General features: G+C 54.4%; 2 protein-coding genes across 2 annotated transcripts; one reads left to right on the top strand and one right to left on the bottom strand.

Annotated features, from left to right (window-relative positions):
- Positions 1-220: 220 nt before the first annotated feature.
- laeA-0 (Secondary metabolism regulator laeA) lies at positions 221-1,970 on the bottom strand (the record flags this gene model as incomplete). Its single annotated transcript, XM_037326876.1, has 6 exons — positions 221-931; positions 991-1,103; positions 1,176-1,194; positions 1,265-1,367; positions 1,479-1,612; positions 1,761-1,970. The coding sequence occupies 6 exons, from the start codon at positions 1,968-1,970 to the stop codon at positions 221-223; spliced, it is 1,290 nt and encodes a 429-aa protein (XP_037174394.1).
- A 2,133-nt stretch (positions 1,971-4,103) lies between these two features.
- Positions 4,104-12,253, top strand: alt5-0 (Highly reducing polyketide synthase alt5; the record flags this gene model as incomplete). The annotated part of the gene is made up of 7 exons (XM_037326875.1): positions 4,104-4,277; positions 4,343-4,487; positions 4,552-4,820; positions 4,894-5,713; positions 5,775-6,245; positions 6,299-11,355; positions 11,408-12,253. 7 exons carry the CDS (start codon positions 4,104-4,106, stop codon positions 12,251-12,253), a joined length of 7,782 nt encoding a protein of 2,593 aa, XP_037174792.1.
- Between the last annotated feature and the right edge of the window lie 581 nt (positions 12,254-12,834).

Below are 12,834 nucleotides of genomic sequence, written 5' to 3'. Positions count from 1 at the left end.
CAAACACACAAGTTTTTTTTTCTTGACACCCTTATTCCGCATGCGAACTGAGGTTGGAAGTAGAAATTGACGCCTTTGCCGACCGTGACGAGCTGGCCAAGGATACAGAAGACGATGTACCGCTACGCGGCTTTCGGCAGTAGACCGTAAGCCTTGTTATGCGATGACTGGTTAACAAAGAACAAGCAAACCGGTTTGCGGACGGGACAGGGGACTAGGCTTACAATGTCATGAACGAATGGTAGTTTGTATCGCCAATCTCTTCACGGACGTCTTTAACCAACGCAAGCACTTGGGGCTCGGTCCAGCCGAGGCCAATGGTGAAAACCGGGACACTGAGCGGCTCGATGATGGCGTTCCAGTTCTTGGTCATCATGGCACCGAATCTTTGGCACTTCTTGCCCGGATAACACGAGTTCGTGGGGGCAGCATGCTTCGTTATCTTCATCCTCTCGAAGCCGGCCTTCTCTAAGATAGGCTGGTAATGGTTGGGATAGTGTAGAGATCGTCCCATGTTCTGCAGGCCTTGTCGGAGCAGCAAATTCCATTTGTGGAATGCGCTGCCCTCCAAGGATCGGTTTGGAGACTGGAGTATGGCAATCCACTCTGTGAACTCAGCCCAGCCACCAGGATTCAAGTGGTCGTAGACAGACTTGATGAGTTGTTCCTTCTCTGACACATCACCAAGCATACGGACATGGATAAAGTCGAATTGCCTGTTTAGGTTCCAATCCGCTGTCGCGTCCATGATTTTGAACGAGCAGTTGGACACCGAATATGGCGGGCGAACCTTCTCAATGTCAATCCCTAGTACGGCACAGTTGGGATTCTTCTTGGCTGTTGTTGGAACAAGGGTTAGTGTGGACCACGTTAGGAGGCCTTGAAGGCCAACATGAGGAACTTGCCGTATTCCTGCGTCCATGTCAGCCGGCTATTCCATGATGTGTTCATGCGTGCGTAAAGGAAGAAGGGGAGTGATGATGCACGTACTAATGCCCATAACCCTGGCCCAGTGCCAATGTCCAGAACGGCCCTGGCCTTCACGACCGGGGCAAGGTGGAGTCTACCATCGAAGAGTTCGGCGATGATCTGATGTTGGAGCACTGTTTGCGGGTTAAAATGTGTTGGACGAGGCTGGAAGAGACGCAGCTTGGTGGAAGGGACGAAGTTCTAACCATTTCTGTCTTGTTCCTCCTGGTCGTCAAATCTCGGGTCAGCGGACACAAACATGGCAAACCTGAACTCTAAGCGAGGGTTCACGAACCTTGCTGTTTGGTACGAAGCCAAAACGCTTGCCAGTCTTAGCGAACTTTGAGAAGATTGAGGAGAAGATCGACTTCTTGGACTTGGTACGTGTGGTAGCGGACCTGTCACGTTGGTTCCGGCGGTTAGTTGGACATGAGATATGATGGCAGAGTCCATGTCAATGATGGACAGCAGTGGGGGGTTGGCACCGGTGTAGCACAAGGGAGGCTTACCGGGACGGCGCGCGAGTGCTCGGGTGCGGCGTCGAATCGTCGGTGGAATCGTCCAGGTCAGAGTCCGATGCTCCCGCCCACACCGCCCGATCGACTTCATCAGATGTCGGGCTGGGGTGATCTTCAGGGTAGTCCTGTCGTGTTACGAGCTTCAATTGCTATTCAGAGACAGACAGAGACAGGATTGCTGGTTGCTAAACCACATGCTTGGACTGCATGTTTGGGGTTTGGGGCCACGCCAAGAAGTAAAAATAAATAAAAATAAGAAACGACAGCACATACGTCTTGTTTGGACGACAGCACGGATATGGAGGGTCTGGTAGAGGGCGGCGTATGCGGCCGGGCGCTGTCGGTGGAAAAGTTACGGGGGAGTTCGGACGACATGGACGACGAAGTAGCGGTGAGCGTCGAGGTGGAGGCGACCGAGACGCTGTTCGCAGCCGTTGGAGGACGCCGCGGCTGTCGTCCCAGGAGTTGGTTGTACTTGTCCATCAACTTGCGGGCCGCTCCGAAAAGGCCGTGAGCAAAGGAGGGGAAAAGAGAGGGGAAGAAGAGGAGGGACGGGAGGGGGGATGGGGGGAGAAAGTTGTCCGGTCTACGGCCGACGCGCGATGTGATGCACTAAGGTTGCAAGCAGGCTGGCACGCAAGGACGCAGATAGGCGCAGTAGACGCAAGGGAAGAATTCAGACTTAATGAACGAGCAAAAGAGAAGCGGGATAGACAAGGTCGTCCCATGGACGGAATGGGTTCGTCCTGTTTTTTCATGCTTGGGGAAAGGGGCTAGGGCAAGTAGTTTATTTTTCCTTAGGTGCCACTGAGCGCACTGCCGCCCTCGACATCCCTGTCACTTTGGATGTTTTCTTGTTCCAGTTCAGCGCTGGTAAAATGACCGGTCTAGATGGTGGAGAACTACGACATATAATTGGGCTTCGCCGGCCGTTTACCAGGACATGCTCCTGACGTGGTCATAACTCATATGCCCAAGACTCAGCCAACCTCCTAGCGAATGTCTGAGCGAAGACAAGATAAATAGGGGAGGATCCCCTTTTGTAGCTTGCGGGAGAAAACTCTTCGGCACTTTTGTCATAACGGCCTTATCGCGGGTCCTCCGGCCCCCGGCTCCAACGTATCGAGCGGCACCTGAAGGTCGCAGCCCGGCTAGTCATGAACTTACATTACTTTTAGTATGTGTATGGAGCGGCACGGAGAGAGGAGGTCGGCAAAAGATATGATTACGGCCCCCTATCGCCCGGCGGTCATGGGCATTAGCATAAAACTGCCGCCCTGCCGAACATTGATTGGTTTCCGCACCCCAGTAGTTATCTCTTTGATCGCCTTCGGAACCCCGGGATTCGATCCCGATTCCAATTGCGCGGCAGCATTTCAGCGAAAAGGGGGAACATGCCAAGGCCGCGACTCACACACCATCGATGAGACAGGCTTCACGTGGTGCCGACGAGATGCAACAGAACGAAAACGATTCAAGCCAATCTTGTGTTCCCCCACCGCGATCCTCCAGTCAATCCGATGCGTGGGGAGCATTGCAGAGAATTTCTGCTTGCCAAATGATTGCTAAGGAAGCCCAAGGAACAACTCACCCTCCTTCGCGTTTTAGTTGCAGTGCTGCTCCTCCCAAAGTGTTCTAGGAGCCAGCAGCTTGCGGGTCGGTTCAGGATGGACCGGACGATGCCTTCCTCTTTGAATCGTACTACTACTGCGCAAGCCAATATTCTGCCTGCACAGTGGAGATTAGACTCGCTGGAGCTGTTGGAACAAATGCCCTCGTCATAATGCCATTGTATATGTATGTTTGCTCGAGAAAGTCAAGGGTCTTGATCCTACCCGGCACTCTGGTCGTCCCGCACTGTATATGCCGGCCGGTACTCGTATTTTCTCACTGGCCTGTTGGTTCCTCACGTCGGGGGGCTGCCCTGCTTTCGTCTTAGTGCAGCGACAGGGGACATGCAAGGGTCCTCACCCTCAAATGGGCTGATGGATGTTTGCAAAGTGTGCGTCGTCATCAAACAACTGAGTCGAGACTCTCAAGTGGCGGGTTGGAACAACTTGTCCTCGGACTCGCTGGCACAGACATTGTTGGCGCAAGATGCGGCTAAATGTGACAAGCTCCAACTCGAATGCAACTTGCAAGCTGCACGACAAGCACAAGCTCCAGTCTCCCGCAAGCAGCTTCGGAAAGTATGGAGACAGCAACGGAAAACCTACCCAGCGACCTGCGGGTTATCTTGAGTTTGGTCAACTGAGCAGTGGCTGTGGATGATCGGTGTCTATCTCAGTACCAACAGCATGATGAATTGCAGCATGCTGCATCGGCGACCGACCAGGGTCACGAGCTTGCCATTCAAGCTTGACCCCGAGAGGTATTTGCCTTTAAACCAGGTCGTTGACGAGAGCCTCGGACGGCGGAAAGCTTTTTGGTCTTCATGTAAAAGTGTGCTGCCATCCCGTGGAGCCCTGATCCAAGTCTTTCCAACTTCTCTGGATATTTCGCTCTCAACAGCATATCCGCCGCCACATCCACACCACCTCACACCGCAGCTCACCGCAAGTCACCGCTCAGACCTAAGCTGAACCTTCAACCCCGGATAGGATAGTGTCTTACATTATGGGAGACCCAATTGCAATCGTTGGCCTTAGTGCAAGGCTCCCCGGTGATGGCGATACCCCTGAGCGATTTTTTGAGTCCTTACTCGCTGGAAGATCAGCCCGGACGGAGGTCCCGAGTGAGCGATACAACGCAAACGCGTTCTGGCACCCAGACGCCGAGAGGAGTGGTGCGGTGCGTAATCTATCCCAACAGCCGTTTAACAGCTTCCAGCAGCAGTAGACTGACAAGCTGGGAAGACACGAGTCCGCCATGGACATTTCCTCAAGGGAAGCATCAAGGCATTCGATGCGCCCTTTTTCTCAATTACACCTACGGAAGCGAAGAGTATAGATCCGCAACAGCGTGGAATGCTAGAATGTGTATACAAAGCACTCGAGAATGGTACGAGAACATCGTTGCTTCTGGGTTTCTGCCGGGGTTGATGCTGACTTTTGCCATGAAACAGCTGGAATTCCTCTCGATGCGGTTGCCGGATCACAAACCGGCGTTTACGTTGGTTGCTTTACGGCAGACTACAACGATCACATCGCGAAGGATCTGGACATCCCTAACAAGTATTCGGCGCTTGGAACAGTGGCGAGCATGCTCAGCAACAGGGTGTCATGGTTCTTCGATTTCAAGGGCCCGAGCGTAACAGTCGACACGGCTTGCTCCAGTAGTCTGGTTGCTGTGCATGAAGCTTGTATGAGCTTGAAGCTGCGGGAAGTCTCCATGGTAAGCCCAACCTGTGGAGAGAATGCGAAGGAAGGGATGGTTTTGAGTTCAAAGTGCTGACGGATCGTCCCAGGCGGTCGTGGGCGGATGCAACCTTATCCTGACCCCCGAGATGACACTAAAGCTCGACGCCGCTGGTGTTCTGGGTCCGGACGGCAAATCCTACAGCTTTGACCACCGCGCAAACGGGTACGCGCGCGGTGAAGGGTTCGGAGCCCTTGTTTTAAAGCGGGTATCCGATGCTATTCGGGATGGAGACGTGATCCGTGCCGTCATCCGGAACTCGTCCACGAACCAAGACGGGAGATCGCCCGGCATCACGCAGCCGACCAAGGCCGGCCAGGTCGCGCTTATCAGACACGTTTACTCTAGGGCTGGGCTGGACCCATCCCTCACTCGCTTTGCCGAAGCCCATGGCACTGGCACGCCGGTGGGTGACCCCATCGAAGCGAGCGCACTGGCCGAGATCTTTGCGGCCCACCGGACGCCGGCCGATCCGTTGTACGTGGGAGCCTTGAAGAGTAATGTTGGACACTTGGAGGGCGCTGCTGGAGTTGCTGCCGTCATCAAGGGCATCTTGACGCTGGAAAGCGGCATCATCCCCGGCAACATCTGGCATGAGAAGCGGAACCCCAAGATCCTGGACTCGTGGAACCTCAAGTTCCCGACCGAGCCGACAGAATGGCCACAGCGTGGTCTGCGTCGGATGTCCATCAATTCATTCGGTGTTGGTGGAAGTAATGCTCACGTGGTTATGGATGATGCGCTGCACTTCTTGAAGCGGCACCGTCTGGTCGGTAACCACCGAACGGAGGCCGTCCCGAGGATTCCCGCCAGGTTCAGACCAGTCAATGGGGTCAAGGTGAATGGTATCAGCAGTATTAATGGCACACGTAAGCTTCTCTCTATGCAGCCACTCTCTGTTAGAACTTCAGCTAACCCACTGGCTGCCAGACCGTGCCTATGGTCGCCACCGTCAGGACAGTGGTGTGAACATGGGTGATGTCGAGGCCGAGTCGAACGATGTTTCTCCACGGATTTTTGTCTTCTCCGCAAACGACCCCGACGCTGTTTCGAGACTCAAGATTTTATACAAGGATCATCTCGCATCAGAAGACAACGACGAGACGGCTTCTCTGCGCTACATCCGGGACCTGAGCTACACGCTTGCGTCTCGCAGGACTCAACATGCTTGGAGATCTTTCAGCATTGCGAGCTCCTCATACCAGCTCCAGAAAACTCTCGAAGATACTTCAAAGCCCACCAGAGCCAAGTCACAGCCCAGGTTAGGCTTCGTCTTCACTGGTCAAGGTGCACAATGGGCAGCCATGGGCATGGACCTCATGGTCTACCGGGCTTTCCAAGAGAGTCTTCTTGCAGCGGACCGGTATCTCAGCGATCTTGGCTGCAACTGGTCTTTGACATGTGAGTAATCAATGTTTCGGCTACATGCAGTCGCCCACTAACTAGCCAACTAGTCGAGCTCTCCAAGACGAAGACATCCTCTCGAATCGATGATCCCGAGTTCTGCCAACCCATCTGCACCGCCCTCCAAGTCGCCATGGTTGATCTCCTTGCTTCATGGAGTATCTACCCCCACGCTATCACTGGACACTCTTCAGGAGAAGTTGCCGCTGCATATGCCGCCGGTGCACTTTCCAGAGAGGCAGCCTGGAAGGTCGCCTACCACCGCGGAAGACTGAGCGCCAAGTTGATGCGTGCGGAGTCCCGTCCCAAGACCAGCATGGCTGCCATCGGCCTCGACACCGCCAAGACCGAAGCTGCCATCGATCGCGTTAACCAGCTCGGCGGCGAAGGCACTCTTCAGATTGCCTGCATGAACAGCGCTGACAGCCATACCGTCAGTGGTGATGCTGGAAAGATCGAAGCGCTTGTCGAGATGCTCAGCGCCGAGAAGGTGTTTGCCAGGAAACTCAACGTCGAAATTGCTTATCACTCGCAGTACATGAAGCCCATGGCCGACGAGTACTTGCAAGCAATGGGCGAGCTTGAGAAGGGCACCTTCAGAGGCTCTGTTGAGCCTCAGTTTTACTCCTCAACCGTAGGAGCGCCCATTGAGGCCTCCCAGCTTCGACAGCCCGCATACTGGGTCAAGAACTTGGTATCGCCGGTCAGGTTCACCGAGTCAGTCACTGAGCTGCTCAAGGGCTCCTCTGTACCCAAGACCAACGGTCACGTGAATGGCTTGGTCAACGGTGCTAACGGTGCTAACGGTGTTAACGGTATACGCCTGACTAATGGAGTCAACGGCGTCGACGGAGACGTTGATGAGGAGGCTGCTTTGGAGCCCATCACCGACTTCCTGGAGATCGGTCCTCACAGCGCACTCAAGGGACCACTCATCAGCACTACCAAGCAGGTCCGCGGTGGCGTCTCTGTTGACTACCACTCCCTGCTCAGGCGTCAGAAGTCCGCTGTTGAGACAACCCTGGAGACTGTCGGATTTTTGTTCTGCCAAGGCTACAAGATCGACCTCGCCCAAGTCAACGATGCGGACGAGCCCTACGGACCGAAGCCGCTTATGCTGACGAACCTTCCCGCCTACTCCTTCGACCACTCCAAGGAGTACTGGGTTGAGAGCACCCTCAGCGACAACTTCCGGCTCAGACAGTTCGGCCGTCATGAGCTTCTCGGCGCGCCGGTACCTGGCTTGAACGAGAACAACGCTGCTTGGCGCAACTACATTCGCCTTACCGAGAACCCATGGATCGAAGATCACAAAGTCTCCGGTGACATTTTGTATCCTGCGGCTGGCATGCTCGTCATGGCTATCGAGGCCAGCAGACAGGTTGCGGACAAGACTAAGGTCCTTCAGGGCTTCCGTTTCAAAGATGTCTCCTTCAAGCTAGCATTGCGGGTTCCTGATGATGCCCATGGTGTTGAGTCGCAGTTCTTCCTCCGACCCCATCGGGAGACAAGCTTGTCGTCTGCTTCGGCATGGTCTGAATTCCAACTATGGACCCTCCAAGACGGCTCATGGAGAGAGCATTGCCATGGTTTCGTGCAGACTGAGTACGATACCGATGGATCCCAGGATGATGTTTCAAGCCTCGAGGGCCAACTGAAGGACATCCAGGACCGCTGCAGAACTGAGATCACCGTCGACAAGCTTTACCATAACTTCCAAGAGGTTGGGCTTGACTTCGGTACTACTTTCCAGACCCTGAGCGACATTCGCCTCGGAAACAATCTGGACGTTGTTGCGACAATAGAGAACTCTGGAGACAGGATCCAGCAGTCTATGCCCAAGCAATACGTTCAACCTCACATGGTGCACCCTGCAACCTTGGATGCTATCGTCCACGCCAACCTGGCTCCTCTAGTCTCCAACACCAAGTACTCCAAGGCCACCCGAGTACCGACGTACTTGGCCGATGGCTGGATCTCTGCCCAGCCAGATGTTCTGCATGACTCTTATAAGGTCTCCGCTGAGTCTTGCTTCCACGGGCGAAACGAGGTTATTTCTGAGGCTATCGCCTCGCATCTCGACGAGAACCAGCTGATGGTGCACATGTCAGGCCTTGTCTTCAGAACTATCAGTGAAGCATCTGAGCAGACATCAGATGCTTCGGCACACCCAGCTTTCAACCTCGAGTGGAAGCCGGATCCATCATTCCTCTCCAAGGAGCAGGCTTCCAAGGTGTTCGGATTGCCCATGACCCAGAAGGATGACCCATCCCAGTGGATGCAAGACTGCGAAGCCCTTTGCCTGGCATACATCCGCCGTTGCATGAGCACTGTGTCTCAGGAAAGCCTCTGCAAGATGACTTGGTACCATCAACGATACGTCAAGTGGTTCCTACATGTTGTCAGCCAGAACTCGGACCAACCCACCCAAGATATTGCTGATCTGGAGTGGAGTGTCACTCAAGGGGGCGCTTCCGAAGGCAAACTCATCATCGCCGTTGGTCGTGCGCTCTCGGACATCCTCAATGGACAACGCGACCCCCTCGACGTCATCTTCAAGGACAAGCTCGCCGAGGACGTTTACCGTGATGGTCTTGGCTCAAAACGATGCTACGAACAGCTGCAAAACTACGTCGATGCCCTTGCCCACAAGAATCCATCCATGGAGATTCTCGAGATTGGCGCCGGAACTGGTGGCGCCACTCGCCCAACCATGAAGACACTCACGGACAACGGTCGTCGATACAAGTCTTACTGCTTCACTGATATCTCTCCTTCGTTCTTTGAGCAAGCCAAGGAAACTTTCAAGGACGAGGTGGGACGGATGAGCTTCCGCGTTCTGAACGTCGAGAACGACCCCCTGGGCCAAGACTTCGAAGCCGGCAAATACGACCTAATCATTGCCGCTAACGTTTTGCACGCCACTAAGAAGATCGACGACACCCTCTCAAACGCTAGGAAGCTTCTCAAGCCAGGCGGCAAGCTTCTTCTCTTTGAGATCACTAACACTGCTGTGCTCTTGAGCAGTTTCTGCTTCGGCGTGCTACATGGCTGGTGGCTTTCGGAAGACAAGGACCGAATCTGGGGACCCTTGATGTCTGCCCCATCTTGGGACCATCATCTGCGCAATTCAGGCTTCGGTGGCCTCGATGCCGTGTTTGACGACTTCTCTGGCTCGTACCACCGGATGAGTTCCATTCTCGTCTCGACTGTTCCCAAGACAGAGGAGAAGACTGCCTCGATTCTCCCGGAATACATCTTGACCACTGGACAGCCCTCGCAGCTCAAGATTGCCGAAGGCCTCAAGCAGCAGCTCGGATCTTCCGAGGTTGTGGACCTCTTCTCTTCTGCAGAGAAGGACATGACCGGTGCCAACTGCGTTGTTCTCGCCGAGTTCGACTGCCCTATCCTCAACAACATCACGGAAGACGTCTTTGCTGGCATCAAGCGTGTGCTTACTCAGTGCAAGAATATCGTATGGCTCACTCGCAGCGCTTCAGACCCCAACGCCGGCCTTGTGACCGGTCTGGCAAGAGTCATCCGGTCGGAGAGACCCGACGTCAAGTTCTTAACGCTTTCTTTCGAGCAGGCCGCCAGTGAATCACTCGTTATTGAGAAGACCGCCCAAGTTCTTCATGCAGCTCAGTTTGGGTCCGAGAACGCTTTCAGGGTGACCGATGATGTTGTCAATGTGTCTCGCCTGGTACAGGCACAGTACCTCACTGAGCACATTCAGAACCAGACTGGCAGCTTGGATGTTGTTACTAAGCCTCTCGGCGAGGAGTCGTCTCGCTACTTGAGTCTTGGTGCGGGTACCATCGGCAAGGTCGACTCGCTCAGATTCGAAGATGACGCTCTCTTCGATTCTCCCTTGGCAGACAACGAGGTCGAGATCAAGGTCATGGCCTGTGGGCTCACCATTCAAGACCTGTCGTCGGCACTCGGCAAAACCGATGAAGCCCCGCTGGGTTGCGAAGCTGCTGGTGTTGTTACTAGAGTTGGTTCGACTTCCAAGTTCCTAGTCGGTGACCGTGTCTTCGGTCTGTCCAAGTCTGGCGCCATCAAGACCCATGTCAGATCCGCGGACGGCCTCCTCGCCAGGTTGCCTGACAAATTGACATGGTGTCAAGGTGCCTCTCTTCCCGTCGCTTACACGACAGCTTACGCAACTCTCCACGAACTGGGCACTGTTCGCATGGGTGAGATTGTCCTGGTCCACGAGGGAGCGTCTCACCTGGGCACAGCGGTCATTCAACTCGCTCAGATGCGTGGCGCCGACGTCTTCGCAACTGTCAAGAACGCCACAGAGCGCGAACTCTTGGAGAAGGTCTGCGGTCTTTCCCAAGACCGCGTCTTCGGGGCTCGCGACAGGTCCATCAAGAAGGCCCTCCAGACTTCGACTCAAGGCCGTGGCGTCAACATCCTCGTCAACACCGCCGATAACACCGAGTTCCTTGACGCGGTCATGGAATGCGTTGCTCCCTTCGGACGCATTGCCAACGTCGGTGGACAAGATGGTGACTCAGGCGCTCGCTTGCCACGAGGCCGCAACATCCGCTTTGAGTCCTTCGACCTTGCTTCATGCACTGCTCATGACCCGATTCGTACCGAGAGCATGTTCCAGCGCATGACTGAGATGGTCTTGGATGACTGGAACATCATCAGCAAGGCCCCTTCACCGACTACCTACCCCTTCTCCAAGGTCCACGATGCTTTCCTTCACTTGCAGACTGATGGTACCAGTTCCAAGCTTGTCTTGGAGCCCCATGACGATGACCTGGTTCTCATCCTGCCGACTCGCAAGTTCGTGAGCCATTTTGACCCTGAGGCTTCTTATGTCATTGCCGGTGGTCTCGGTGGACTTGGAAGGTCGGTTGCGCGATGGATGGCATCTCGTGGCGCCAAGAACCTCATCCTACTTTCTCGACGTGGTGCTGTCGAGGAATCTGCCAAGGAGCTTGTCAAGGAGCTTGAGGGCGTTTGCAACAAGGTCGTCACGCCCGCATGCGACGTGACTGATGCCGACGCTCTCAAGAATCTCATGACTGAGCTATCATCTTCCATGCCTCCCATCAAGGGCTGTATTCAAGGCTCCATGGTTCTCAAGGTCAGTGTTTAATGTTTGCCGCCCCTTTATGACGATGCTAACTCTGGAGTAGGACAACATGTTCGAGAACATGTCGCTCGACCACTGGAAGGCAGCCGTTCTGCCAAAGGTCCAGGCGTCTCAGAACCTGTACCAAGTTCTCGGAGACAAGACCGACTTCTTCGTCTTCCTCTCGTCGACGGTTGGCATCACAGGTAGCCCCGAGCAGGCCAACTACGCTGCGGGTGGCACTTTCCAAGACGCTTTCGCTCACCACCTCGCGTCCAAGGGCGTTAACGCCGTCTCAATCGACCTGCCTATCATCCAGGGTGTTGGTTACGTCGCCGAAAAGCCGGAGCTCTTCGAGTACCTTCGCTCTTCTGGTTGGACCTACATCAACGAGGCGGAGCTCCGGGCCGTGCTCGACTACCACTGCTGTCCCGCCAGTGCCCCCGTGCAAGCGTCGAAGGCCCAGGTCATTCCTCGCCTTTGGCTGCCCCAAGAAACCGCTGCCCAGGGGTACCAGACGCAGTCGTGGGGAGAAGATCCCCTTTTCAGCCATCTCGAGCTTGGTCAGATAGACGCCGATGCAGCCGGAGCGACTGAGGCCAACAAGGCCATCAACCACAAGGCACTGCTTGCCGGTGCCGCATCATGGGAGGATGCCGAGAAGATTGTGCTAGAGGCTTTGCTCCTCAAGGTTTCGAGAATGCTCAGCATCGAGGTGGAAAACCTTGACATTGGCAAGCCTCTACATGCATACGGAATCGACTCCCTCACAGCCGTTGAGCTGCGGTCTTGGCTCATGAAGGAGCTTGGTGCAGAGGTTTCGCTGTTCGATATCACCAACAACTCTAGTCTTTCCCAGCTGGCCGGAACTGCTACCAAGAAGAGCACTCTGAGACCAAAGTTTGAGTAGAAGTTTGATTTTCAAACGCGGAGATTTCAATGTTTTCTTTTTCTTAGTTATTATTCGGGTGTTTGGCGAAAGGGATGTTAGATATCCGTGGAATTGGGAATATTTCGTTTTTGGTAATGTATTGTTGTTCACGAGTCACACGCCATTCTGATAGAAATCAGTCATAATGAACCACGTTTGTTAGAAACAGTCGATGAAATTGCCCCATCTTGGCTCTGTGTTGATGACATGTATGGAGACCTGGTCCTGCAGCTAGCCACTCGGGCTTGATTGGCCGAGCTGCATACCTCTTCCGTATTTTTCCCGTGCATATTAGAGGCCCCCTCACCTCTTTTGATGGTGGGGTCAAATCTGTTCATTTCAAATGAGCTCTCAGCTTCCATGGTATCACAGAATTCCTTGACTCTTCACCCCGTCGCCACTCACGGGGGATGATGCCTATAAAAATGATGTCGCCATGGCTCCAAGATCACCACTTACAGTATTTGAAGCTGCGAAGTGGGCTCTCTCCTGACCAAGCAATCTCGCGAAGAGGGCAGTTCACAGCAGAAAGACCCCATACGTGCGCGTATTGCCAGAAA

This window comes from Colletotrichum aenigma (assembly GCF_013390185.1).
Source record: "Colletotrichum aenigma strain Cg56 chromosome Unknown KSG_Cg56_contig08, whole genome shotgun sequence".
NCBI classification, from domain to species: Eukaryota; Fungi; Ascomycota; class Sordariomycetes; order Glomerellales; family Glomerellaceae; genus Colletotrichum; species Colletotrichum aenigma.
The sequence above is the reverse complement of the archived record's forward strand: the minus strand, read 5'-3'. Positions and strand labels throughout refer to the sequence as shown.